This window comes from Somniosus microcephalus, chromosome 16, assembly GCF_052327205.1.
Source record: "Somniosus microcephalus isolate GS21.2 chromosome 16, FLI_Smic_1.0, whole genome shotgun sequence".
Classification (NCBI taxonomy): domain Eukaryota; kingdom Metazoa; phylum Chordata; class Chondrichthyes; order Squaliformes; family Somniosidae; genus Somniosus; species Somniosus microcephalus.
In genome coordinates, this window is record NC_141002.1 from 2,394,603 (window position 1) to 2,420,610 (window position 26,008).

A 26,008-nucleotide genomic window follows, 5' to 3' on the forward strand; every position below is an offset into this window, starting at 1 on the left:
GTGGAGTTTGCACATTCTCCCCGTGTTTGCGTGGGTTTTCTCCGGGTGCTCCGGTTTCCTCCCACAGTCCAAAGAAGTGCAGGTTAGGTTGATTGGCTATGATAAATTGACCCTTAGTGTTAGGGGGATTAAATACGTTGGTTTACGGGGATAGGGTGGGATATGTGTTGGTGTAGGGGTTACGGGGATCGGGTGGGATATGTGTCGGTGCAGGCTCGATGGGCCAAAATGGCCTCTATCTGCACTGTGGGGTTTCTGTGATTCTGTGATTCCCCAGGTTGGCACCTCATTTTTAGGTACGCCTGGTGCTGCTCCTGGCATGCTCTTCTACACTCCTTATTGAACCAGGGTTGGTCCCCTGGCTTGACGGTAGTGGTAGAGGTTACAGATTGTGGTGGAATACAATTCTGCTGCCCTCATGGATGCCCAGTTTTACTGAGCTTCTGTTCTGAATCTATCCCATTTATCACGGTGGTAGCGCCACACAACACAATGGAGGGTGTCCTCAGTGTGAAGACGGGACTTCGTCTCCACAATAACTGTGCGGTGGTCACGGCTACCAATACTGTCATGGGCAGATGCATCTGCAACAGGTAGACTGGCGAGGACGAGGTCAAGTAGGTTTTTCCCTCGTGTTGGTTCTCTCACCACCTGTCGCAGGCCCAGACTGGCAGTTATGTCCTTCAGGACTCAGCCAGCTCGGTCAATAGTGGTGCCACTCTTGGTGATGGACATTGAAGTTCCCCCACCCAGAGTGCATTCTGTGCCATTGCTGCTCTCGGTGCTTCTTCCAAGTGGTGTTCAACATGGAGGAGTACCGATTCATCAGCTGAGGGCGAGGTGGTAATCGGCAGGAGGTTTCTTTGCCTTTGCTTGACCTGAAGCCATGAGACTTCATGGGGTCCGGAGTCAATGTTGAGGACTCCCAGAACCACTCCTTCCCAACTGTATACCACTGTGGGTCTAGTCAATTGGCTGAAAGGTATGATTCTGTGAGTATGACTATGTCAGGCTGTTGCTTGACTAGTCTGTGGGACAGCTCTCCCAATTTTGGCACAATGTTTGTGAGGAGGACTTTGCAAGGTAGACTGGGCTGCGTGTGCCGTTGCCATGTCGATGCCGGATGGTCCGCACGGTTTCATTCCTTTTATTGTTTTTCGCAGCAGTTTGTTGCAACTGAGTGGCTTGCTAGGCCATTCCAGAGGGCAGTTAAAAGTCAACCACATTGCTGTGGGTCTGGAGTCACATGTAGACCAGACCAGGTAAGGGCGGCAGATTTCCTTCCCTGAAGTGAACCAGATGTTTTTTTTTTTTGTTTTTTTTTAAATACAACAATCCGATTGTAATTATTCCAGATAATATTTAATTAACTGAATTTAAATTCCCCAGCTGTCGTGGTGAGATTTCACGTCTCTGGATCATTAATCTAGGCCTCTGGATTAACAGCCCTGTGACATTACTACACTATCGTTCCCTATTCGCATTTAAGGGGAAGCTAGATAAAACAGGAGGGAAAAAGGAATAAGTTATGCTGGTCGGGTGAGATGAAATAGTGGGAGGAGGCTCACGTGGAGCGTAAACACCAGCATAGAGCAGTTGGGCAGAATGGCCTGTTTCTGTGCTGTTAACTCGATGCAACTCCATGAAATTGAATAAAAATTTGGGCATATTGCAGCAAGAATACCCCTACCGCCATGGAAAGAGTATAATGAAGATTCACTGGAATTACATCAGGAATGAGAGATTGAGAGTTTTTAAGAAAGGTCGAAAGAGTGAGTTTTTGTCCCCAGAACAAAGTTAGAGGGATTTAAAAGATATTTTCAACAATGAGATGGGTTTTTAAAGAGAGTAAATAGTAAAAGATTGTTTCTCTGGCAAGTGAGTTGGTAACAAGGAAGCATAGACTGAGTACTGAATGAAAGGAAAAGTAAGAACTTTTTTCAGAGTTATTAGAACATGGAACACTTCACTGGAAGTAGCTATTGAGGTGAAACAACCAACATGACTTGAGCACAAAAATCTAGGCTGACACTCCAGTGTAATACTGAGGGAGTGCTGTCTTTCAGATGAAACATTAAAAACGAGGTCCCGTCTGCCCTCTCAGCTGAACGTAAAAGATCCCATGGCGCTGTTTAGAAGAGGAGCAGGGGTGTTATCCCATGTCCTGGTAAAATATTTACCTCTCAATCAATATCACTAAAAAAGATTATCTGGTCATTATCACAGTGCTGTTTGTGGGAGCTTGCTGTGCACAATTCGCTGCAGCGTTTCCGACATTCCAACAGTGACGACACTTCAAAAAAGTACTTCATTGGCTGTAAAGCACTTTGGGACGTCCGCCGCCATATAAATGCAACTCTTTTTTTAATGGAATTGGATTGGTATTTCAAAAGGAATTAAAGAACAAACTTGCATTTATATAGCACTTTTCACGACCCCAGGACATCCCGTGACTCTCAGCAAATGAGGTGCATAGGACTACATCCGTGCTGGCGTTTATGCTCCACTCGAGCCTCCTCCCGTCTTTCCTCATCTAACTATCAGCATCACCCTCAATTCTCTGCTCCCTCACATACTTAACTAACCGCCCCTTAAATGCATCTATCCTATTCGCTTCAACCACTCCCTGCGGTAGCAAGTTCCACTTTCTCACCCTTTCTGCAAATTTATGAATGTCTTGTTGTAATTTGTTGCAATCTGCAAAGTAATAGAAACAGAGAAACTAGGAGCAGGAGTAGGCCATTCGGCCCTTCGAGCCTGCTCCGCCATTCAACGAGATCATGGCTGATCATCCAAACCCTAGCACCCGGTCCCTACACCGACAGCCATCCCACCCGAGCCCTATCCCCGTAACCCCACGTATTTAATCCCCCCTAACACTAAGGGCCAATTTTTTATCATGGCCAATCAACCTAACCCGCACATCTTTGGACTGTGGGAGGAAACCGGAGCACCCGGGGAAAACCCACGCAAACACAGGGAGAATGTGCAAACTCCACACAGACAGTCACCCGAGGCCGGATTTGAACCCGGGTCCCTGGCGCGGTGAGGCAACAGTGCTAACCACTATGCCACCGTGCTGCCCTTTGACTATCCCCCCCCCCAATTTGGCATCATCCGCAAATTTAGAAATTGTGTTTTTCATTCCAAAGTCTAAATCGTCAAGTGGTCCCAGCAGTGATCCTTGTGGAACACCACTTCCCACCTTCTGCCACTCTGAATAGCTACCCTTTACCCCTACTCTCTGCTTTCCGTCTTGAAGCCAGCTCGTTATCCATTCTGCTTAAATGTCCCGACTCCGCATTCCCTGACCTCATTCATTCGTCTATTATGTGGTATCGTATCAAAGACCTTTTGAAAATCTAGATAAATTACATCTACTGCATTACCCTTGTTTACTCTCTGTTACCTCTTCAAAAAATTCACTTAGGTTGGTCAAGCAAGACTTTCCCTTTTGAAATCCATGCTATTTATTGTATTTTTGGTTTCTAGATGTTCTCCATTTTCTCCTTTAGTAAAGATTCCATTATTTTCCTAACTCCGATGTTAAGCTGACTGGTCTATAGTTCCCCAGACATGTTCTATTTCCCTTCTTAAATATATGTGTTACATTAATTATCCGCCAGTCCTCTGGCACAACACCTTCTAACAAATTACTAAATATGTGTAGTAATGCCTCGGCTATCTCTTCCCTAGATTCTTTTAAAATGCGCGGATGTAATCCGTCCAGACCCGGGGTTTTATCCTCTGAGTTTCATTAGTTTATTTAATCTCGTTTTATTTTAAATGCAGTTATCTCATTACCAATCTCATCATCCAATGTCATTTCCACCTGTTCTATCTCCCTGGTAAATACTGAAACAAAGTAATTATTTAATATCTCTGCCATCTCTCTATCGCTGCCTGTGGTATTATCCTGTCCAACCCTTAGTGGTCCTATTCCCATCCCAACCTTCCATTTTTTTTTTTTTAACGTGCCTGTAAAGTATTTTACTATTTGGTTTTATGGTCCTTGATAATTTAATTTACATAAATGCCTTCCTAAATGTTTTTTTGACTTCTCTCCTAATCTCTTCGTATTCTCCCTCATCATGCTCTCCCCGACTGTCTATGTACTTAATGTATGCCTCATTCCTTACCCTTAACGCTTCCCTTATGGCTTTATTCATTCACAGTGTCTCATTAGTGTTTAGCTTGTTTTTGCTTTTTAGCAGAATATATATTTTCCTGGACTCTGTTGAACATAATTTTAAATGTTTCCCATTGCTGTTCTGCATCACCGTTTGCCAATATTGTTGTCCATTTTATTTTCCCAAGTTCTATTCCCAGCCCCTCAAAATCAGCTTTTCTCCAATCTATTACCCTGGTCTTTTTCATACTTGCGTCTTTCTAAATTATCATCTTAAAGCATATTATATTATGGTCACTACTGCCTATATGCTCCCCTACCTTCACTTCTCTTATCTGTTCTGGTTCATTCCCCATTACTAGATCCAACAGCAAATCCTCCATTGTTGGGCTTTTTACATATTGGGTTAGAAAGGAGTCCTGTACACATGGTAGGATCTCCATTCCCTTATCCCTTTCACCTACCTCTTCTGTCCAATTAATGTGGGTCGGTGAAATCCCCCATGATTATTATTCTATATTTTTTACTCATTTCCTTAATTTGTTTGCATATTTCTTCCTCCGCCTCCCTTCCACTATTAGGTGGTCTTTAGACTACCCCTATTACTGTGATGAATTTTTTATTATCTTTGATCTCTATTCCCAGGGATCCTATTTCAGTTTTGCCACTAGCTGCATCACTTTTTTCCACTGGCATTGTTATCCCTGATAACTGTAGCGACTCCACCTCCCCTTTTTCCCTATCAATCTTTTCTAAACATGTTGTACCTTGCAATGTTTAATTCGCAGTACTGATTTTTCTGTAGCCATGTCTCAGTAATCCCCATGTCTGAGTTCTTGCAAGGCACGATGGTCTCCCGTTCCCCATTTTGTTATGGACAGTGTGTGCATTGCTGTACAGACAGCTTAACATTTTTAACAGCAGTTCCTCTCACTTTATTTTTACCATCTTTTAAAACTCCTGCTCTATAACTATTTATTCTCTGGGCATCCAAGTACTTTAGAAGTGTAGTCACCAATCACTATTGTAAAGTAGGGAAGTGTGATGTAAAGAAAGGCTCAGGGAAGGACGTGGAAATGGGATTACAGTAGAATGTTCCAGTTAAAGAGCTTGCAACGGCACAGGTGCAATGGATTAAATGGCTTCACTGTGCTGTCACTTCTGTAAATTGCTCCCGCTTTGTGGGCCAGTTTACCATGCCTATGAGCTGCGTGTGGTTTATAATCCATTCCCGTCTCACTGATGTCACCATTATCACGTTATAAAAGAAAACACACTACTCAGTTACTCTTTATTACCTCATTTTATGCATTGGAACTGTCAGTTAAGAGCAACCTGGGAGCAAACATTTTATGTCGAACTGTGTCTTGGTACAGTGTCATTGTGCTGCCCTCAATCCATTGTTCCCATTCATGATTTCTTAAGAGCAGCTTATGCCACAGAAAATGGAATTTTACACAGGAATAAACCCTGTCCAATATTACACATTTTCTTCTTACTTTCTATAATGAATTGTCGGTGGAATCAAACAACCACAATACATTAAAAAACCTGTGGAACACTGTATTCACACAGCTACAGAGCACAAGTCAGTCAGTATTGCCAACTGAATTTGAAAGACAAGCAAACGAAAAGGGTGAGAAAAGACCACAGGCCCAAGGTTCACACACTCTGTCGTGGATGCACCCTGAGCACCACCTTCCCAAATCAAGAGTAAGGAAGGTAAATGGCAGTTCATTTCAGAACAAATCTCGGGCAAATTTCACTCCGACTCCCAAAAGTAAAATCAAACAAACTTCAGAATGGTTACCCATGACGCATCCTTAAACTAACCTCCCCCAGACCCGATATGGACCAGACCAAAAGAGACCATATCTATCCATTGAGGCTGGCCATATTTTACTTTCTCTCTCAATCCTCATTAGCCCAGTCTGCCAGACACATCCAGCACCATCTTGAAATTTATCACATCCTGCACTTGTACTGCCCCCCCTAAATAAATTATTTCACGGTCACAAACTTCTCCAAGAAATTATACATGAACTGTGTATTCATCTTTTCTCATCTAACCTTGAACTCAACTCTTCCTCCTAAAGTTTTTGTCAACATTGAACATTGCTCTAGGATCTTGTCCCTTTAGATTTTAAGTAACTCTTAACATAAGACCACCTCTAAGCCAGCTGGTTTCCAGTAACCTGTCCTTCTACATAGTGCAGGTGCTCAATCCGATTTATCAACTTAGCTGCTCTTCTTGGACTTGGTCTAAACCTAGGATATAGCATTCATCATATTGGTGTCAGCCTTGACCCAGTGGTAGAACACTCGCCAGAGTCAGAAGGTCCACTCCAGATTTGAACCTCACTCCTGAGACTTGAGTACATAATACAGTTACAATTCCGTGCAGTACTGAGGGAGTGCTGCATTGTTGGAGGTGCCCTCTTTTGGAAGATATGTTAAAGAAAGAGAGTCCAGTCAAATGGTTTAATATTTCCTCTGGCGGTCCCATTTCTAGAATGAACAAGCGAAGAACTTGTCACATTATCCAATAAAGGTCTTCCTGTCTTTAATGGTGCGTGGAAATTGAAAATTCAAGTTATCTTCCAGAAAGCAGATGTGCTAGAGCCCCTCAAGCCTGCTCCGCCATTCAATGCGATCATGGCTGATCATCCAAATTCAGTACCCGGTCCCTGCTTTCTCCCCATATCCCTTGATCCCTTTAGCCTTAAGAAATATATTCAACTCCTTCTTGAATATATTTAATGAATTGGCCTCTACTGCCTTCTGTGGTAGAGAATTCCACAGGTTCACCACTCTCTGGGTGAAGAAATTCCTCATCTCTGTCCTAAATGGCTTACCCCTTAGACTGTGACCCCTGATTCTAGACTCCCTAGCCATCGGGAACATCCTTCCTGTATCTAGTCTGTCCAGTCGTGTCAGAATTTTATAAGTTTCAATCAGATCCCCTCTCATTCTTCTAAACTCCAGCAAGTGCAAGCCCAATCGACCCAATCTCTCCTCATACGTCATTCCTGCCATCCCAGGTAACAGTCTGGTGAATCTTCGCTGAACTCCTTCCATGGCAAGAACATCCTTCCTCAGATAAGGTGACCAAAACTGCACACAATATTCAAGATGTGGTCTCACCAAGGCCCTGTACAACTGCAGCAAGTTCCTGTACTCGAACCCTCTCGCTGCGAAGGCCAACATACCATTTGCCGCCTTAACCGCCTGCTGCACCTGCATGTTTACCTTCAGCGACTGGTCTCGTTGCACTTCCCCTTCTCCCAATCTATTGCCATTCTGATAATAATCTGCCTTCCTGTTTTTGCCACCAAAGTGGATAACCTCACATTTATCCACATTATATTGCATCTGCCATGCTTCTGCCCAATCACCCAACCTGTCCAAATCATCCTGGAGTTTCTCAGCATCCTCCTCACCGCACACACGCCCACCCAGCTTTGTGTCATCTGCAAACTTGGAGATATTACATCTAGTTCCCTTGTCTAGATCATGAATATATATTGTGAATAGCTGGGGTCCAAGGGCCGATCCCTGTGGTACCCCACTAGTCACTGCCTGCCACTCGGAAAAAGACCAGTTTATTCCAACTCTTAGCTTTCTGTCTGCCAACCAGTTCTCTATCCAAGTCAATACCTCGCCCCCAATCCCATGTGCCTTAACTTTACATGCTAATCTCTTATGCGGGACCTTATCGAAAGCCTTCTGCAAGTCCAAATACACCACATCCACTGGTTCTCTCTTATCTATTTTACCAGTTACATCCTCAAAAAATTCCAGTAGATCAGTCAGGCACGATTTACCTTTTGTAAATCCATGTTGACTTTGTCCGATCCTGTCACTGTTTTCCAAGTGCTCTGCTATTACATCTTTTATAATGGACTCTATTATAAAAGATGGACTCTAAGAAGGAAGCTGTAGACTGCAGGAAGATATCAATAAATTGGTCAGGTGGGCAGAACAGTGGCAAATGGAATTCAATCCAGAGAAGTGTGAGGTAATGCATTAGGGGAGGGCTAACAAGGAAAGGGAATACACATTAAATGGTAGGACACTGAGTAGTGCAGAGGAACAAAGGGACCTTGGAGTGCATGTCCACAGATCCCTGAAGGTAGCAGGCCAGGTAAATAAGGTGGTTAAGAAGGCATATGGAATGCTTGCCTTTATTAGCTGTGGCACAGAATACAAGAGCAGGGGGGTTATGCTTCAACTGTATAAAACACTAGTTAGGCCTCAGCTAGAGTACTGCGTGCAGTTCTGGTCACCACATTACAGGAAAGATGTGATTGCACTCGAGAGGGTACAGAGGAGATTTACAAGGATGTTGCCGGGAGTAGAGAATCTTAGCTATGAGGAAAGACTGGATAGGCTGGGTCTGTTTTCCTTGGAACAGAGGAGGCCGAGGGGAGACCTTATTGAGGTGTATAAAATTATGAGCGGCCTAGGTAAAGTGGACAGAAAGGACCCATTTCCCTTAGCACAGGGGTCAAAAAACCAGGGGGGCACAGATTTAAAGTAATTGGTGGAAGGGTTAGAGGGGATTTGAGGGAAAATTTCTTCACCCAGGTGGCTGTGGGGGGTCTGGAACTCACTGCCTGAAAGGGTGGTAGAGACAGGAACCCTAAATACCTGGATGTGTACTTGGCATGCGCTACCCTGCAGGGCTACGGACCAAGAGCTGGGAAGCGAGATTAGGCTGGATAGCTCTTTGCTGGCCGGTGCAGACACGATGGGCCGAAATGGCCTCCTTCCGTGCTGTAACTTTCTATGATTATATGAGAATACCTTTTGGTTAACAAAAAGCTAAGAGATACGGGCCAAAGGCGGGTATATGGAGTTAGGTCGCAGATCAGCCATATCTCATTGAATGGCAGAACAGGCTCAATGGCCTACTCCTGTTCCCATGTTCCTAGAGGGTACTGTAGAGTAATGCAGAGAATGCAAATTCAAATTACACCATAGCAGTTTGATGGAAATAAAAAGCAGGTATCAGTAAAAGTGACCATGAAGCTGTTGGGTTTTTATAACAATCTAACTGATGACGTTTTAGGGAAGAAATCCCGCCAGCCATATCTCGTCTGGCCTATATGTCACTCCAGTCCCACACCAACATGGTTCACTCTTCACTGCCTTCTCAAATAGCGTATCAAGCTGCTACCAGTGATTCAAAAAGGCCCACCACAAGCTTCTCAGGGTAACTGGGGACAGGCAATAAATGTCAGCCTTCCCAGCAACACCCACATCCCAAGAATGAAAAAAAAAAAATATTTTTCTTATCTTTCTTTTTAAAACCCAGACCCTCCCCAGTGCTGCCGAATCTCCCCAATCAAACCCAGACCCTCCCCGGTGCTGCCGAATCCCCCCAATCAAACCCAGACCCTCCCCGGTGCTGCCGAATCCCCCCAATCAAACCCAGACCCTCCCCGGTGCTGCCGAATCCCCCCAATCAAACCCAGACCCGCCCCGGTGCTGCCGAATCCCCCCAAACCCAGACCCTCCCCGGTGCTGCCGAATCCCCCCAATCAAACCCAGACCCTCCCCGGTGCTGCCGAATCCCCCCAATCAAACCCAGACCCTCCCCAGTGCTGCCGAATCCCCCCAACCAAACACAGACCCTCCCCAATCAAACCCAGACCATCCCCAGTGCTGCCGAATCCCCCCAATCAAACCCAGACCCTCCCCAGTGCTACCGAAACCACGTACACCAAACGCCACATCACCTTTTCTCACCTGTTGCAAACCTTAGCACCCCCAACCCAGTGGAGCTAAACAGATACCAACTTCCATCTTGCTGAATATTCTAGGCTTTAAAAAGATTAGAAAGAAACTCACCACACAGGTAAAGGAATATGTATAACTAATTAGCTTTCACAGAAAAAAGGATAGAACCAGGGAATGTTTCACAAAGCACCAGTAAATCCCAAATACCACACAAGAACAGAATTTAACATCGAAAACACCTTACACACAAAACAGGTAAATGTACTTCACGTGTATAATTACTTAAACATCGAACACCATTCAGTAATCAAGGAAGTGAAGCACTCAACGATCTACTCTGCTTATCATTTTACCAACAAATGCACAAAAGGGTTAAAGTACACACACAAACATACACCATGCAAACATGAATATTGAGATGACATACCCAATTTCGCATCAGTAAGCACCTTACTTTTATAGAAGTTGATTCACACTGCACCATATCGATTTGCATGGTCAGGGCACTATAACAATGAACCCCTTTCTGACCTGAACTGGATATTCAGGTCACGGCACATGTATTTCTTGAATCTCTCCAAAAATGGACTGAGTCCACACTGGCTGAGATGAGATTCAGCTCTTTAAGCTGCTTTATTCCACACTAAGGTGTATGTAGAATAACAGTTCTGATCAAAGGAACAGGAGTAGGCCATTCAGCCGCTCGAGCCTATTCCATTCACTTAGACCATGGCCGATTTGTACTTCAACTTCATTTACCTCAATACCTTACCTAACAAAAATCGATCAATCTCAGTCCTGAAAATTTCAACTGTCCCCAGCATCCATAGCCTTTTGGCACAGAGTTTTCTAGATTTCCACTACCATTTGTGTGATAACGTGCTTCCAAATTTCACTTCTCAAATGACCTAGCTCTAATTTTAAAACGATGCCCCCTTGTTCAGGATTCCCCGAGTTTAATTAGTACTTATCTTTGCATGATGATAGCACAATAATATACACGCTCCTCTCGCCATTTCAATCGGCTAGGTTCCTTAAACACAATAATCTCTTCGCATCCTGACTTTTAATTTTGAATGTACCTTTCTGTTGCTAAAGCTTTATTGTCTTTTAGGTGACATTCTGCTTTATTCCTGACTTTACAGTCAGAATGAGATCAAAAATATTACAACAGAATAGGCATGCCTATTTTTGAGTTACCAATAATGGCAACACTGTCATCATCACTGCCCCAGTGTCATCGACAGAAAAACAATTCTCCAAGTGCTCCCTCGTGAGGAAACAACTCAGAATAATTTAAACAAACTCTAATTTGAACCAAAAAAACTTAGAATCTAAATTATAATGCTGTTGTGTGTCAATCAGACACTCCAGTCCCCAAGTCCATCGGTCGTGAAAGGCCGTTCAATTAGGCACAAACCACAAAACTGCTTATTATTTACCATTTACAAGGGAAACAGCATCAAGGACAGCACTTTAACATCTTAGCTATTGTTTCAGACTTTATTTTACTTGCATTAATAACCAGTGCATTATTGCAAGTTTTTTTTTTTAAATGTGGAAAAAAATATTCTAAAAACTCCTGATGCAGAACATTGGTTTAAATCCTAAATTGCTCAAATTACTTCTTCAGCCATATTACTTCAAATGGTTCAGGGCTTGTTTAACAGGTGAGTTAGCAGGATTGATCCAGCAGATTTTTGCACCAGATTAGCTCATTTGCCACAACTCTTGCTTCCGAGTCAAAAGTTTACATGTTCAACCCCACATCAGGATGCATACAACCTATAATAGCAATCCAGGGAAATTGGAGGGCAGGGGCACTACTGCATTGTCAAAGGTGCCCTGTGCAGTACTGAGGGGAGGGGGTAAGAACATAAGAAATAGGAGCAGGCCGTTCGGCCCTTTGAGCCTGAGACGACAGTAGGGCTGGTATCCTGGAAGGATAGTATGGAAAATAGGAAAAATACCATACTGGTGCAGCTGGGGAAAGGGGGGGGGGGGGGGGGGTTTACTTTACAGAAACTGTTGTAAAGGATCGTGCATGGTGCGTTTCCTCCCTGGTGCCAGGGTGAAGGATATCACGGAACAGGTGCAGAGCATTCTGCCAGGCCGGGGGGGGGGGGGGGGGGGGGGGTAGGAGGAGGAGGAGGAGGAGGAGAAACAGCCAGAAGTCATGATCCATGCTGGAACCAACGACATAGGAAGGAAAACTGCTGAGGTCCAACATGTCAGTGCATATAGGAGCAGCAAGACAAGACAGGTAAACATGTGGCTGGCGAAATGGTGCAGGAGGAAGGGCTTCAGATTCGCAGAATACTGGGACCAGTTCAGTGGCAGGAGGGACCTGTACAAGATGAACAGGTTGCACATCAACAGGGCTACGAACAACTGCCTTGTGGGGAGGTAAGTAATGCTGTTGGGGAGGGTTTGGTAGGGAGAGGGGCTCCAGGATGAAGCATTAGAGAGGAGAAACATGGTACACAGAGAACTGAGAGAAAAATAGCATTAAAATACAGAGTAGTTCAGAAATAGGAGGGATCAGACAAGGGTGAAATGTGAGGCAGACCAAGATGGGGTTTAAGAGTGCATGTGCTTAAATGCACCAAGCGTGGTAAATGAGGTTGGTGAGCTGCAGGCACAATTGCCACATGGGATAATGATATAGCGGCAATAACAGAGACCTGACTTAAACAGGGGGAAGATTGAGAACTTAATATTCCTGGCTCCAAGGTATTCAGAAAAGATAGGGAAGGGAAAAAAAGGAGGGGGTTGCCAGTATCGATCAAAGATCCCGTTAGAGCACTGGAAATGGATGATGTACTTGAAGGTTGAAAGACATTGTTTTTGGTCAGAATGAAGGAATAACAGAAGCACGATTACACGACTGGGATTTTACTGCAGGCCACCAAAGAGCAGGGAGAGGGGGGAAACTTGTCACCCAGTTTTCAGAAAGAAGAACTGGAGAGTAGCGAGACTGGGGGACTTCAATTATCCGAATATAGACTAGGAAAATAACAGAGTAAGGGCGGAATTCCTCAAATGTGTACAAGACAATTTCCTTGATCAGTGGGTTTCCAGCGCAACGAGGAAGGAAGCAGTGCTGGATCTGTTTCTGGGGAATGAAGTGGGGCAAGTGGAGCATCTTCCAATGGGGGAGCATTTGGGAAACAGTGAACAGTATTAGGATTAGAGCAGTCATGGAAAAGGATAACCAACAATCAAACATGAAAATACTCAACTGGAGGAGGGCTAATTTCAATCAGTTGAAAGGGGATCTGGCCTAGGTGGATTGGAATCAAAGATTGGCAGGTAAAACAGTAAATGAGCAATGGGAGGCTTTCAAAGAGGAGACAGTTCGAGTACAGACCAAACATTCCCACAAGGGGGAAAGGAAGGGCATCCAAAGCTAGAGCTCCCTGGATGACTAAATATATAGAGAGAGAAATTCGGTATCGCCCCTTTTGGGGCACAATTATCAGCCGGGCACAAAGTTTAGCGCCTGGCACTAATTATCGCCTCCAACTCCAAACTTGGCTTCTATCGCCCCTGGAGGCGATTGGAGCACTAAATCAGGCGCTGCACACCTCAAGGCACTAGCGCCGAGGAGCAAGGTGCTGCCTCAGAGCACTGGCGAAGCTCAGGTGATGTCAGTCAGCAATAGAACAGACACTGGCGCCGTACAGTTCTTAAAGGGGAGGGTTGATCTTGCTCTCCATCCACACTCTGTTCATTGCAGCCTTGAATCTCAGCCAGGAGAGACCTGTACATCAAATCTGCTGGAAAGAACAATGGAGGCCCAGGGAAAGAGCTCAGAGTGCAGCCCCCACAGTCTCTTCTAAATCAATGCAAGGTCAAATCAAAACCAACCTGCAAAGTGCTGCTCAGTACCCAAAACTCCTTCACACAGCGTTGAATCTCTCCAGAAGTCTCTCTCTCTCAATGCGTGGTGCAAAAATGTCTCCAACAAAAAAAGCCAGGAAGCGGCCACCTTTAAATAACGCTCCCCCAGTTCCTTCCTGACTGCAAAACGCTCCCCTCAACCGGTCATTGCTAGCGGCAGGCGATAACGCAGGGGGCGCCACTCAATATCCGGTCCGGGGCGCTACCGGGGTGTTGCACGCTCGAGTGACGTCACGATCTGCGAGTGCAGGAGATTGTGGCGGTAGCGTTTAGTGCCGCTGCAAAATGTCTGGTCAATTTCGCAAGCGACGCAAACATCGCCATGCCCGGGCGCTAGTTGTTGCTTTGTGCCCTCTTAGGGCTCTAACAGGAGGCACTAATCAACCAAATTTTTCCCCCATACACATTAAAATGAAACAGAAAAAGGATGATGATAAGAGTCAGGTTCAATAATACAGGAGGAAACCCAAGCTGAATATAGAAAGTACAGAGGAGAACTGAAAAAGGAAATGAGGGGAAAGAGAGAATATGAGAATAGATTAGCAGGTAACATAAAAGGGATCCCAAAAGTCTTTTTATAAACATATAAATAGTAAAAGGGTAGTCAAAGGAAGGGTGGGGCTGATTAGGATCAAAGAGGAAACATTTCTGTGGAGACAGAGGGCATGGCTGAAGTACCAAATGAGTACTTGGCACTTGTTTTCACAGAGGATGCTGCAATGGCACAGCTAACAGAGAAATTGGACAGGATCACAATAGTGAAAGAGACGGTACTTAAAAGGTTGGCAGTGCTCAAAGTAGAAATGTCACCGGTCCAAATGGGATGCATCCTAGGTTGCTGAGAAGTAAGGGTGAAGATAGCGGAGGCTCTGGCCATGATCTTGCAATCCCCCTTAGATATGGGAGCAGTGCCAGAGGACTGGAGGGTTGCAAATGTTACACCGCCGTTCAATAAAGGGGAGGGGGATAAACCCAGCAACAACAGTCAACAGTGTCAGTGGTGGGGAAACTTTTAGAGACAATAATCCGAAACAAAAATGATTGTCACTTGGCAAAATATGGGTTAATAAATGACAGCCAGCACGGATTTGTTGAAAACAAAATTGTGTTTCACAAACTTGATTGAGTTCTTTGATGAAGTAACTGAGGGGGTTAGGGTGATGTTGTACATTGGACTTTTAAAAGACCTTTGATACAATACCACATAATAGACTTATTAGAAAAATGGAAGCCCACAGGCTAAAAGGGGCAGTGGCTGCACAGGTACAAAATTGGCTGAGACACAGAAAGCAGAGAGTAAGGTGAACAATGATCCCATTAATCTTCGTGGCCGCACAGCACTCTGGAGGTCCCGCGCAGGCCGCTTGCCGGCTTCACAATGGGGAAAAACCACATGCACAGAAATTTGAATGGGCCGCACAGCCCAAAAAAATTAGAGGGAAGATTGGTGGTGAACAGTTGTTCTGCAGTCTAGAAAGAATATACAGTGGTGTCCCCCAGGGGTCGGTATTGGGACCACTGCTTTTTTGATATAGATACAAGACCTGGGCTTGGGTATACAGGGCATAATTTCAAAGTTTGCAGATGACAAAACTCAAATGTAGCAAACAGTGAGGAAGATAGCAACAGATTTCAGAAGCATAAACAGACTAGTGAAATGGGCAGACACATGACAGACACACTTTACCGCAGAGAAGTGTGAAGTGATGCATTTTGGTAGGAAGAATGAGGCGAGGGTGCAGGAACAGAGAGACCTGGGGGTGCAGGATACACAAATCTTTGAAGGTGGCAGGTTGTGAAGTTTAAAAGGCATATTGGCTTTATAAACAGAGGCATACAGTACAAAGGAAGTTACTCTACACTGGTTTGGCCCCAGCTAGAGTACTGTGTCCAATTCTCAGCACCACACTTCAGGAAGGATGTAAAGGTCTTGGAGAGGGTGCGGGGGAGATTTACTAGAATGGTATCAGGGATAAGGGACTTGAGTTATGAGGCGAGATTAGTGAAGCTCTTTAGAACAGAGAAGTTTAAAGGTCAATTTAACAGAGGTGTTCAAAATTATGAGGGGCTTTGATGGAGTAGATAGGGCGAAACAGTTTCCATTCCACTGGTAGGAGGGTCGGTAACTAGAGGAGGTAGATTTAAAGGTCATTGGCAAAAGAACCAGATAGATTTATTTTTATTTATTTTATTTTATTTTTTTATTTTTTATTTTTAAACTCAGCAAGCTGTTACAATCCGGAATGCACTGCCTGAAAGGGCGGTGGAAGCAGATTCAATAACTTTCCAAAAGAGAATTGGATAAATACTAGAAATGGAAAAAATTGTAAGGCTACAGGGAAAGAGCAGGGGAGTGGGACGAATTAGACTGCTCTTTCAAATAGCTAGCACATGCACAATGGGCCAATGGCCCCATTCTGTGCTGTATCATTCTATGATTCTATGTACAGGGTGCTTCAGTCTATTTTGTTTGGATGATATCCATTGAAAGAAAGACAGACTTGCATTTATATAGCACCTTTCACGACCACCGGACGTCTCAAAGCGCTTTACAGCAGCAGCGGAGGCGGCGGCAGTGCAGACCTGCGAGGGACGAGGCGGGATAAAAGCGCCAGAGTTCAGGTGAGGCCCCACAGCAGCAGCGGAGGCGACGGCAGTGCGGACCTGCGAGGGACGAGGCGACCGAGGCGGGATAAAAGCACCAGAGTTCAGGTGAGGCCCCACAGCAGCAGCGGAGGCGACGGCAGTGTGGACCTGCGAGGGACGAGGAGGGATAAAAGTGCCAGAGTTCAGATGAGGAGTACCAGTCTCCAATCTCCGAGCTCAGAGGGAGGGAGAGAAGTGTAACATCACCAGAAAGCAGATAGGTGATTGGTTGGTGAGTATTTCTCTCTTTAAAATTTAGCTCAGTGGTTTATAGTTACTAAGGTCTCTCTGGTGTAACAGGGACTGTTGGTAAACCATTTAACTGTAATGTAATTGGTGGGATTGATTGATTTAATTTAATTTCAATTAATTAAAGGGTAAGTCATGGCAGGACAGCCCGGCCACGTGGTATGCTCCTCCTGCGCTATGTGGGAACTCAGGGACACTTCCTGTGTCCCTGACAACTAAGTGTGCAGGAAGTGTATCCAGCTGCAGCTGACAGAGCGCATTGCGGCGCTGGAGCTGCGATTGGATGCATATTGGAGCGTTCACGATGCTGAGGGCGTCATGGATAGCACATTTAGCAAGTTGGACACACCGCAGGTAGAGGTTCGACAGGCAGGAAGGGAACGGGTGACCAACAGGCAGAGTGCTAGGCGCAGCAGGTAGTGCAGGGGTCCCCTGTGGACATCCCCCTCAAACAGATATACCACTTTCAGTACTGTTGGGGGGATGGCTTATCAGAGGAAGGCAGCAGCAGACAACTTCCTGGCACCAGGGGTGGTTCTGCTGCACAGGATGGGAGGAAAAAGAGGGATAGAGCTATAGTCATAGGGGATTCTATTGCAAGGGGAATAGATAGGCGTTTCTGCGGCCACCAGCGAGACTCCAGGATGGTGTGTTGCCTCCCTGGTGCAAGGGTCAAGGATGTCTCAGAGCGGCTGCAGAACATTCTGGAAGGGGAGGGTGAACAGCCAGTTGTTGTGGTGCATATAGGTACCAACGATATAGGTAAAATCCAGGATGAGGTCCTAAAAGCTGAATATAGGGAGTTAGGAGGTAAATTAAAAAATAGGACCTCAAAAGGTAGTAATGTGAGGATTGCGCCCAGTGCCACGTGCTAGTCAGAGTAGAAATAGAAGGATATTTCAGATGAATACGTGGCTAGAGGAATGGTGCAAGGGGGAGGGATTCAAGTTCCTGGGACATTGGAACCGGTTCTGGGGGAGGTGGGACCAGTTCAAACCGGACGGTCTGCACCTGGGCAGGGCTGGAACCGATGTCCTAGGGGGTGTGTTTGCTAGTGCTCTGGGGGAAGGTTTAAACTAAGATGGCAGGGGGTTGGGAACCTGAGCAGGGGAACAGAGGAAAGGGAAACAAGGATAAACGCAGAAGATAGGAAGGAGAAAAACAAAAGTGGCAGTCAGAGAAATCAACGGTTTAAATCAAACATGGCCACAGTAAGTAATAATTCTAATAGGTCTAAGAGCGTTAAAAAAACAAGCCTGAAGGCTTTGTGTCTTAATGCGAGGAGCATTCGTAATAAGGTGGATGAATTGGCTGCGCAAATAGAGGTAAACGAATATGATTTGGTTGGGATTACAGAAACGTGGCTCAAGGATGGCCAAGGCTGGGAACTCAACATCCAGGGGTATTCGATATTCAGGAAAGACAGGCAAAAAGGAAAGGGAGGTGGGGTAGCATTACTGGTTAAAGAAGGGATTAATACAACTGTAAGGAAGGATATTAGCTCTGATGATGTGGAATCTGTATGGGTAGAATTGAGAAATACCAAGGGGCAGAAAACGTTAGTGGGAGTGGTATATAGACCTCCAAACAGTAAGGCGGAGGTTGGGGATGGCATTAAAAGGGAAATTAAAGAAGCGTGCAATAAGGGCACAGCAGTCATCATGGGTGACTTTAATCTACATATAGATTGGGCCAACCAAATTACTAAATACTGTGGAGGAGGAATTCCTGGAGTGTTTACGGGATGGTTTCCTGGAACAATATGTCGAGGAACCAACCAGAGATCAGGCCACCTTAGACTGGGTATTATGTAACGAGAAAGGATTAATTAGCAATCTTGTTGTACGAGGCCCCTTGGGTCAGAGCGATCATAATATGATCGAATTCTTCCTTAAGATGGAGAATGAAGTCGTTGACTGAGAGACTAGGGTCCTAAATTTAAATAAAGTAAACTACGATGGTCTGAGGCGCGAGTTGGGTAGGATTGATTGGGGAATGGCCCTCAAAGGGTTGACGGTGGATAGGCAACGGCAAACATTCAAAGACCGCATGGATGAACTGCAGAAAATGTTCATCCCAGTTTGGCACAAAAATAAAACAAAAAAGGTGACTCAACCGTGGCTAACAAGGGAAATTAGGGATAGCATAAGATCCAAGGAGAGGACATATAAATTGGCCAGAAAAAGCAATAATCCTAAGGATTGGGAGCAATTTAGGATTCAACAAAGGAGGACAAAGGGATTAATTAAGAAAGGGAAAATAGAATGAGAGTAAGCTTGCAGGGAACATAAAAACTGACTGTAAAAGCTTTTATAGATATGTGAAGAGAAAAAGATTGGTGAAGCCAAGCGTAGGTCCCTTGCAGTCAGAATCAGGGGAATTTATAATGGGGAACAAAGAAATGGCAGACCAACTAAATACATATTTTGGTTCTGTCTTCACAAAGGAGGACACAAACAACCTCCCAGAGATGCCGGGGAACATAAGGGTCTGATGAAAGGGAGGAACTGAAAGAAATCAGTATTTGTAGGGAAATGGTGTTACGGAAATTGATGGGATTGAAGGCCGATAAATCCCATGGGGCTGATAATCTACATCCTAGGGTACTTAAGGAAGTGGCCCTAGAAATAGTAGACGCATTGCTGATCACCTTCCAACATTCGATGGAATCTGCAACAGTACCCATGGATTGGAGGATAGCTAATGTTACCCCACTATTCAAAAAAGGTGGTAGAGATATAACGGGGAATTACAGACCGGTAAGCCGGACATCGGTAGTGGGGAAAATGTTAGAGTCCATTATAAAAGATGGAATAGCAGAGCACTTGAAAAAGTGACAGGATCGGACAAAGTCAACATGGATTCACAAAAGGTAAATCGTGCTTGACTAATCTACTGGAATTTTTTGAGGATGTAACTGGTAAAATAGATACGGGAGAACCAGTGGATGTGGTGTATCTGGACTTTCAGAAGGCCTTCCATAAGGTCCCGCATAAGAGATTAGCATGTAAAGTTAAGGCACATGGGATTGGGCGCAAGGTATTGACTTGGACAGAGAACTGGTTGGCAGACAGAAAAGCAAAGAGTTGGAACAAACGGGTCCTTTTCCGAGTGGCAGGCAGTGACTAGTGGGGTACCGCAGGGATCTGTCCTTGGACCCCAGCTATTCACAATATATATTAATGATCTAGACAAGGGAACTAGATGTAATATCTCCAAATTTGCAGACGACACAAAGCTGGGTGGGCGTGTGTGCTGTGAGGAGGATGTCGAGAAACTCCAGGATGATTTGGACATGTTGGGTGATTGGGCAGAAACATGGCAGATGCAATATAATGTGGATAAATGTGAGGTTGTCCACTTTGGTGGCAAAAACAGGAAGGCAGATTATCTAAATGGCAATAGATTGGGAGAAGGGGAAGTGCAACGAGACCTGGGTGTCCTTGTGCACCAGTCGCTGAGAAGGCAAACGGTATGTTGGCCTTCGTAGCGAGGGGGTTTGAGTACAGGAACAAGGATGTCTTGCTGCAGTTGTACAGGGCCTTGGTGAGACCACATCTTGAATTGTGTGCAGTTTTGGTCGCCTTATCTGAGGAAGGATGTTCTTGCCATGGAAGGAGTTCAGCGAAGATTCACCAGGCTGATACCTGGGATGGCAGGAATGACGTATGAGGAGAGATTGGGTCGATTGGGCTTGTACTCGCTGGAGTTTAGAAGAATGAGAGGGGATCTGATTGAAACTTATAAAATTCTGACAGGACTGGACAGACTAGATGCAGGAAGGATGTTCCCGATGGTCAGGGAATCCAGAACCGGGGACACAGTCTAAGGATAAAAGGTAGGCCATTTAGGACAGAAATTAGGAGGAATTTCTTCACCCAGAGAGTGGTGAACCTGTGGAGACCAGTTCATTAAATATATTCAAGAAGGAGCTGGATATATTTCTTAAGGCTAAAGGGATCAAGGGGTACGAGGAGAAAGCAGGGACTGGGTACTGAATTTGGATGATCAGCCATGATCGCATTGAATGGCAGAGCAGGCTCAAGGGGCCGAATGGCCTACTCCTGCTCCTATCTTCTATGTTTCTATATTCTATGAAGTTTTTTTGGAGTGTAGTCGCTATTGTAATGTGGGAAATGCAGCAGCCAATTTGCACACAGTAAGCTCCCACAAACAGCCATGTGATAATGACCAGATGATCTGTTTTTGTTATTTTGGTTGAGGAATAAATATTGGCCAGGACACTGGGGAAAACTCCCTGCTCTTCTTCGAAATAGTGCCATGGGATCTTTTACATCCAAGTCATAGAGTCAGAGTTTTACACCACAGAAAGAGGCCCTTCGGCCCATCGTGTCTGCGCCGCCCATCCATCCCTGTCCAGTCTAATCCCATTTTCCAGCATTTTGTCCATAGCCTTGTATGCAATGGCATTTCAAGTGCTCATCCAAATGCTTCTTGAATGTTGAGGGTTCCTGCCTCTACCACCCTTTCAGGCATTGAGTTCCACATTCCAACCACCCTCTGGGTGAAAAAGTTCCTCCTCAAATCCCCTCTAAATCTCCTGCCCCTTACCCTGAATCTATGCCCCCTTGTTATTGACCCCCCTACTAAGGGGAAAAGTTCCTCTTTATCTACCCTATCTATGCCCCTCATCATTTTGTACACCTCAATCAGGTCCCCCCTCAGCCTTCTTTGCTCCAAGGAAAACAACCCCAGCCTGTCCAGCCTCTCTTCATAGCTGAGGCGCTCCATCCCAGGTAACATCCTGGTGAATCTTCTCTGCACCCTCTCCAAAGCAATCACATCCTTCCTATAGTGAGGCGACCAGAACTGCACACAGTACTCCAGCTGTGGCCTCACCAGCGTTTTGTACAGCTCCATCATAACCTCCCTGCTCTTATATTCTATGCCTCGGCTAATGAAGGCAAGTATCCCATATGCCTTTTTAACCACCTTATCTACCTGTTCCGCTGCCTTCAGGGATCTATGTACATGTACACCAAGGTCCCTCTGACCCTCTGTACTTCCTAGGGTCCTACCACTCATTGTGTATTCCCTTGCCTTATTTGTCCGTCCAAAATGCATCACCTCGCACTTTTCAGGGTTAAATTCCATTTGCCACTTTTCCGCCCATCTGACCAACCCGTTTATATCGTCCTGTAGCCTGAGGCTTTCCTGCTCACAATTTACCACCCCACCAATTTTCGTGTCATCTGCGAACTTACTGATCATACCTTTTACATTCTCATCCAAATCATTTATGTAGATCACAAACAACAAGGGACCCAGCACCGATCCCCGAGGTACCCCACTGGACACAGGCTTCCAGTCACAAAAGCAACCTTCGACCATCACCCTCTGCCTCCTGCCACTCAGCCAGTTTAGGATCCAACGCGCCAAGGCACCCTGGATCCCATGGGCTCTTACCTTCTTGACCAGTCTCCTATGCGGGACTTTGTCAAAAGCTTTACTGAAGTCCATGTAAACCACATCCACAGCATTTCCCTCATCCACCCCCCTAGTCACCCCCTCGAAAAATTCAATCAGATTTGTCAGACATGATTTACCCTTGACAAAGCCATGCTGACTATCCCCGATTAATCCATGCCTCTCCAAGTGGAGACTAATTTTGTCCCTCAGAATTTTTTCCAATAATTTCCCTACCACAGATGTTAGGCTCACTGGCCTGTAATTCCCTGGTTTATCCCTGCTACCCTTCTTGAATAATGGTACTACGTTAGCTGTTCTCCAGTCCTCTGGTACATTCCCTGTGGCCAGAGAGGTTCTGAAAATTTGTGTCAGAGCCCCTGCAATCTCCTCCTTTGCCTCCCACAGCAGCCTAGGATACATCGCGTCCGGGCCTGGGGATTTATCCACTTTTTGGCCTGCAAAAACCGCTAGCACCTCCTCCCTCTCGATGCTAATATGTTCAAGTATGTCACAGCCCCCTTGCCCGATTTCTATGTCTGCATCGTCTTTCTCCATAGTGAACACAGATGCAAAAAATTCATTTAAAACCCCGCCTACATCATCTGGCTCTACACACAGATTGCCACTTTGGTCCCTAGTGGGCCCTACCCTTTCCCTGGTTATCCTCTTGCCCTTAATATACTTATAAAACATCTTAGGATTTTCCTTTATTTTGCTCGCCAGTGTTATTTCATGGCCCCTCCTCGCCCTCCTAATTTATTTTTTAAGTATGCCCCTGCATTTTTTATACTCCTCTAGGGCTTCTTCCGTCTTTAGTAACTGCCAAAAGCCCCCCTTTTATTTCTAATGCATTTTTGTATATCCCTTGTCATCCAAGGTTCCCTTTGCTTGTTGGTCCCACCCTTGACCTTTACAGGAACATGTTGGCGTTGTACTCTCTCTATTTCCCTTCTGAAAGTCTCCCACTGTTTTGATGCGGATTTTCCTATAAGTAGCTGCTCCCAGTCCAATTTGGCCAGATCCTGCCTTATCATATTAAAAATCGGCCTTCCCCCAATTTAGAACCCTTATTTCCGGGCCGTCTTTGTCTTTTTCCATGACCACCTTAAATCTCACCGAATTGTGGTCACTGTCGCCAAAATGCTCTCCTACTGACACTTCCACCACTTGCCCGGCTACATTCCCCAGAATTAGGTCCAGTACCGCCCCCTCTCTTGTAGGACTTTCTACATGTTGGCTCAAAAAGCTCTCCTGGATGCACTTTAAAGAATTCTGCACCCTCTAAGCCTTTCACACTCTGACTATCCCAATTTATATTGGGGAAGTTGAAATCCCCCACTATTATTACCCTATTATTTTCACACTTCTCTGAGATTTGCCTACATATCTGTTCCTCTATCTCCCCCTGACTGTTTGGGGGCCTATAGTACACTCCCAGCAAAGTGCTTGCCCCCTTTTTGTTTTTAAGTTCTACCCATATGGCCTCATTAGAGGAACCCGCTAATATATCATCCCTCCTTACAGCAGTAATTGACTCCTTAATTAATATTGCAACACCCCCTCCCCTTTTACACCCCCCTCTGTCTCGCCTGAAGATTCTATACCCCGGAATATTGAGCTGCCAGTCCTGACCCTCCCTCAACCATGTCTCCGTGATAACAACAATATCAACAACAACTTCAGTTCATCCACCTTATTTGCAAGACTCCTTGCATTAAAATAAATGCCTTCCAGCCCTGCCATATTCCCTTTTGCCTTCACATATTTGCTCTGCCTTCCCAGCTGACTTGTTTTTTCCTCTGTATTTGGCTGTAAATCACCCCCTACTATAGCTCCACTCTGTACCCCATCCCCCTGCCAAGTTAGTTTAAACCCCCCCCAGCAGTGCTAGCAAACCTCCCCGCAAGGATATTGGTTCCCCTCTGGTTCAGGTGTAAACCGTCCGACTTGTACAAGTCCCACCTTTCCCAGAAGCAGACCCAGTGATCCAGGAAACTAAAGCCCTCCCCCCTGCACCATCCCTTTAGCCACGCATTCATCTGTTCTATATTCCTATACTTACTAGCACGTGGCACCGGGAGTAATCCAGAGATTACAACCCTTGAGGTCCTGCTCTTTAATCCTTCACCTAGCTCCCTAAATTCTTGCTGCAGGACCTCATCCCTCTTTTTACCTATGTCGTTGGTACCAATGTGGACCACGACCACTGGCTGTTCACCCTCCCCCTCCAGAATGCCCTGCAGCCGCTCAGTGACATCCTTGACCCTGGCACCAGGGAGGCAACAAACCATCCTGGATTCACGTCTACGGCCACAGAAACGCCTATCTGTTCCCCTTACTATAGAATCCCCTACCACTATTGCTCTCCCACTCTTTTTCCCCCCTTCCTGGGCAGCAGGAGCACCGCCAGTGCCAGGAAGTTGGCTGCTGCTGCCTTCCCCTGGTGAGTCATCCCCCTCAACAGTATCCAAAGCGGTATACTTGTTTGAAAGGGGGATGTCCGCAGGGGTTCCCTGCACTACCTGCCTGCCTTTGTTGCTCCGCCTGATGGTCACCCCCTGTGCTGCCCTACCCTGAGGCGTGAACAACTCGCTAAACGTGCTATCCACGAGCCCAGTGGGGGCCTCAGTCCAACTCTAATCCGAAAGACAGCAACTCCGACAGTGCAGCACTCCCTCAGTACTACTCTGGAGTATCAACCTAGCTTTATGTGCTGAAGTTTGTGAAATGGCCCTGGCCCGGCCCCAGTGGGTGAAGTGGCCCAGCCCCAGTGGCAGGAGGCCTCTAGCTGTGCCGTGTCCACAGCCGGGAGACCAGCACCGTCTCCTCAGCGGCTTCATGCGGAGCTCCTAGCCAGCTCTCGCCTCCCGAAGGATGTGCCCAACACTGGGCCGGCTCCCGGCTCCCACCGAAGCCAAGGCCACAGCACCAGTGGGTCTGGGCCGAACCGGGCCGCAGCGAGCCGCGGTTCCCAGCAGTAGAGTCGGGGCCTTACCTTGGGCGGGCGGATTTTGCAGATGCCGCTCCGTTGGGCGATGGGCCTGATCTTGTTGATGTAGGCCAGCGGCTCGCTGAACTCCTCCCAGCTCGGCTCGAACACCGGGCACTCGGGCGGCGGGATGAACTCGGAAAAGATCCACATGATGGCGGCGCTCTGATAGAAGACAATCGGCAAACAGTCCCCGACACAAAGAGGGCGCCGGGCCGGGCCAGGCCGGGCAGGGCAGGGCAGGGCCGCTCAGCGCCGCATCCCACCTCCTGCTGCCCTGCTCCACACCGCCTCTTCACAACACAACGGCCCTGGCCGGGCCAGGTCTCGGGGAGCCACAACCCGCCTGCCGCCGCTCCGCTCGGCTCAACCCAGCCTCAGACACTCGCTCAGGATGGCGCTGGACCTCAGCTGTCGGCTGCGGACATCTTGCGCTCGGCCTCGACAACCAGCGGCGCGGGCACGGGCACGCGCTCGGCCTCGACAACCAGGGGCACGCGCTCGGCCTCGACAACCAGGGGCGCGCGCTCGGCCTCTGCTCCAAAGCGCGCCGCCTCACCCACCCACCGAGACAGGCTCCGCCGCGCACACAACAACCCGCCTTGTCACGAACACCAGGCCTTCCACACTCGCGGTGGGGGGGGGGGGGGGCGCCGCCTGACCCAGGCCGGGCTGCTGCTGCCGCCACACTGCTTCGCGCCGTTTGTTTACGCAGCAGACTTTTTGTTGTCAAACTGTGAAAGAACAGCTGTTTTCCAGCTCAATGATTTAAAGATCTCGTCGTGCCGTTGATTGGCCGGCGTTGCAGAGCGTCTGCAATATTATTGGCTGCCACTCTGATCCCGTCACCTGTCCAGATCTTATTGGCTGCGCGGGCAGCTCGGATGCTGAGCCCGAGCGTCTCATTGGCTGGGGGCGAT

The 26,008-nt window shown here is 46.5% G+C and overlaps 1 protein-coding gene across 6 annotated transcripts in view; it reads right to left on the reverse strand.

Annotated features, from left to right (window-relative positions):
- Positions 1-25,808, reverse strand: part of kdm5a (lysine demethylase 5A) — a 343,245-nt gene extending 317,437 nt beyond the window's left edge. For 3 of the 6 annotated variants that reach the window (XM_086008547.1, XM_086008546.1, XM_086008544.1), the window contains exon 1: positions 25,095-25,793. In XM_086008547.1, the coding sequence (XP_085864673.1) occupies positions 25,095-25,241 (147 nt within the window). In that variant the 5' untranslated portion in view covers positions 25,242-25,793. Of the gene's footprint in view, positions 1-25,094 lie in introns of all 6 variants that reach the window. The other 3 variants (XM_086008550.1, XM_086008549.1, XM_086008548.1) reach the window with 1 other exon arrangement.
- Between the last annotated feature and the right edge of the window lie 200 nt (positions 25,809-26,008).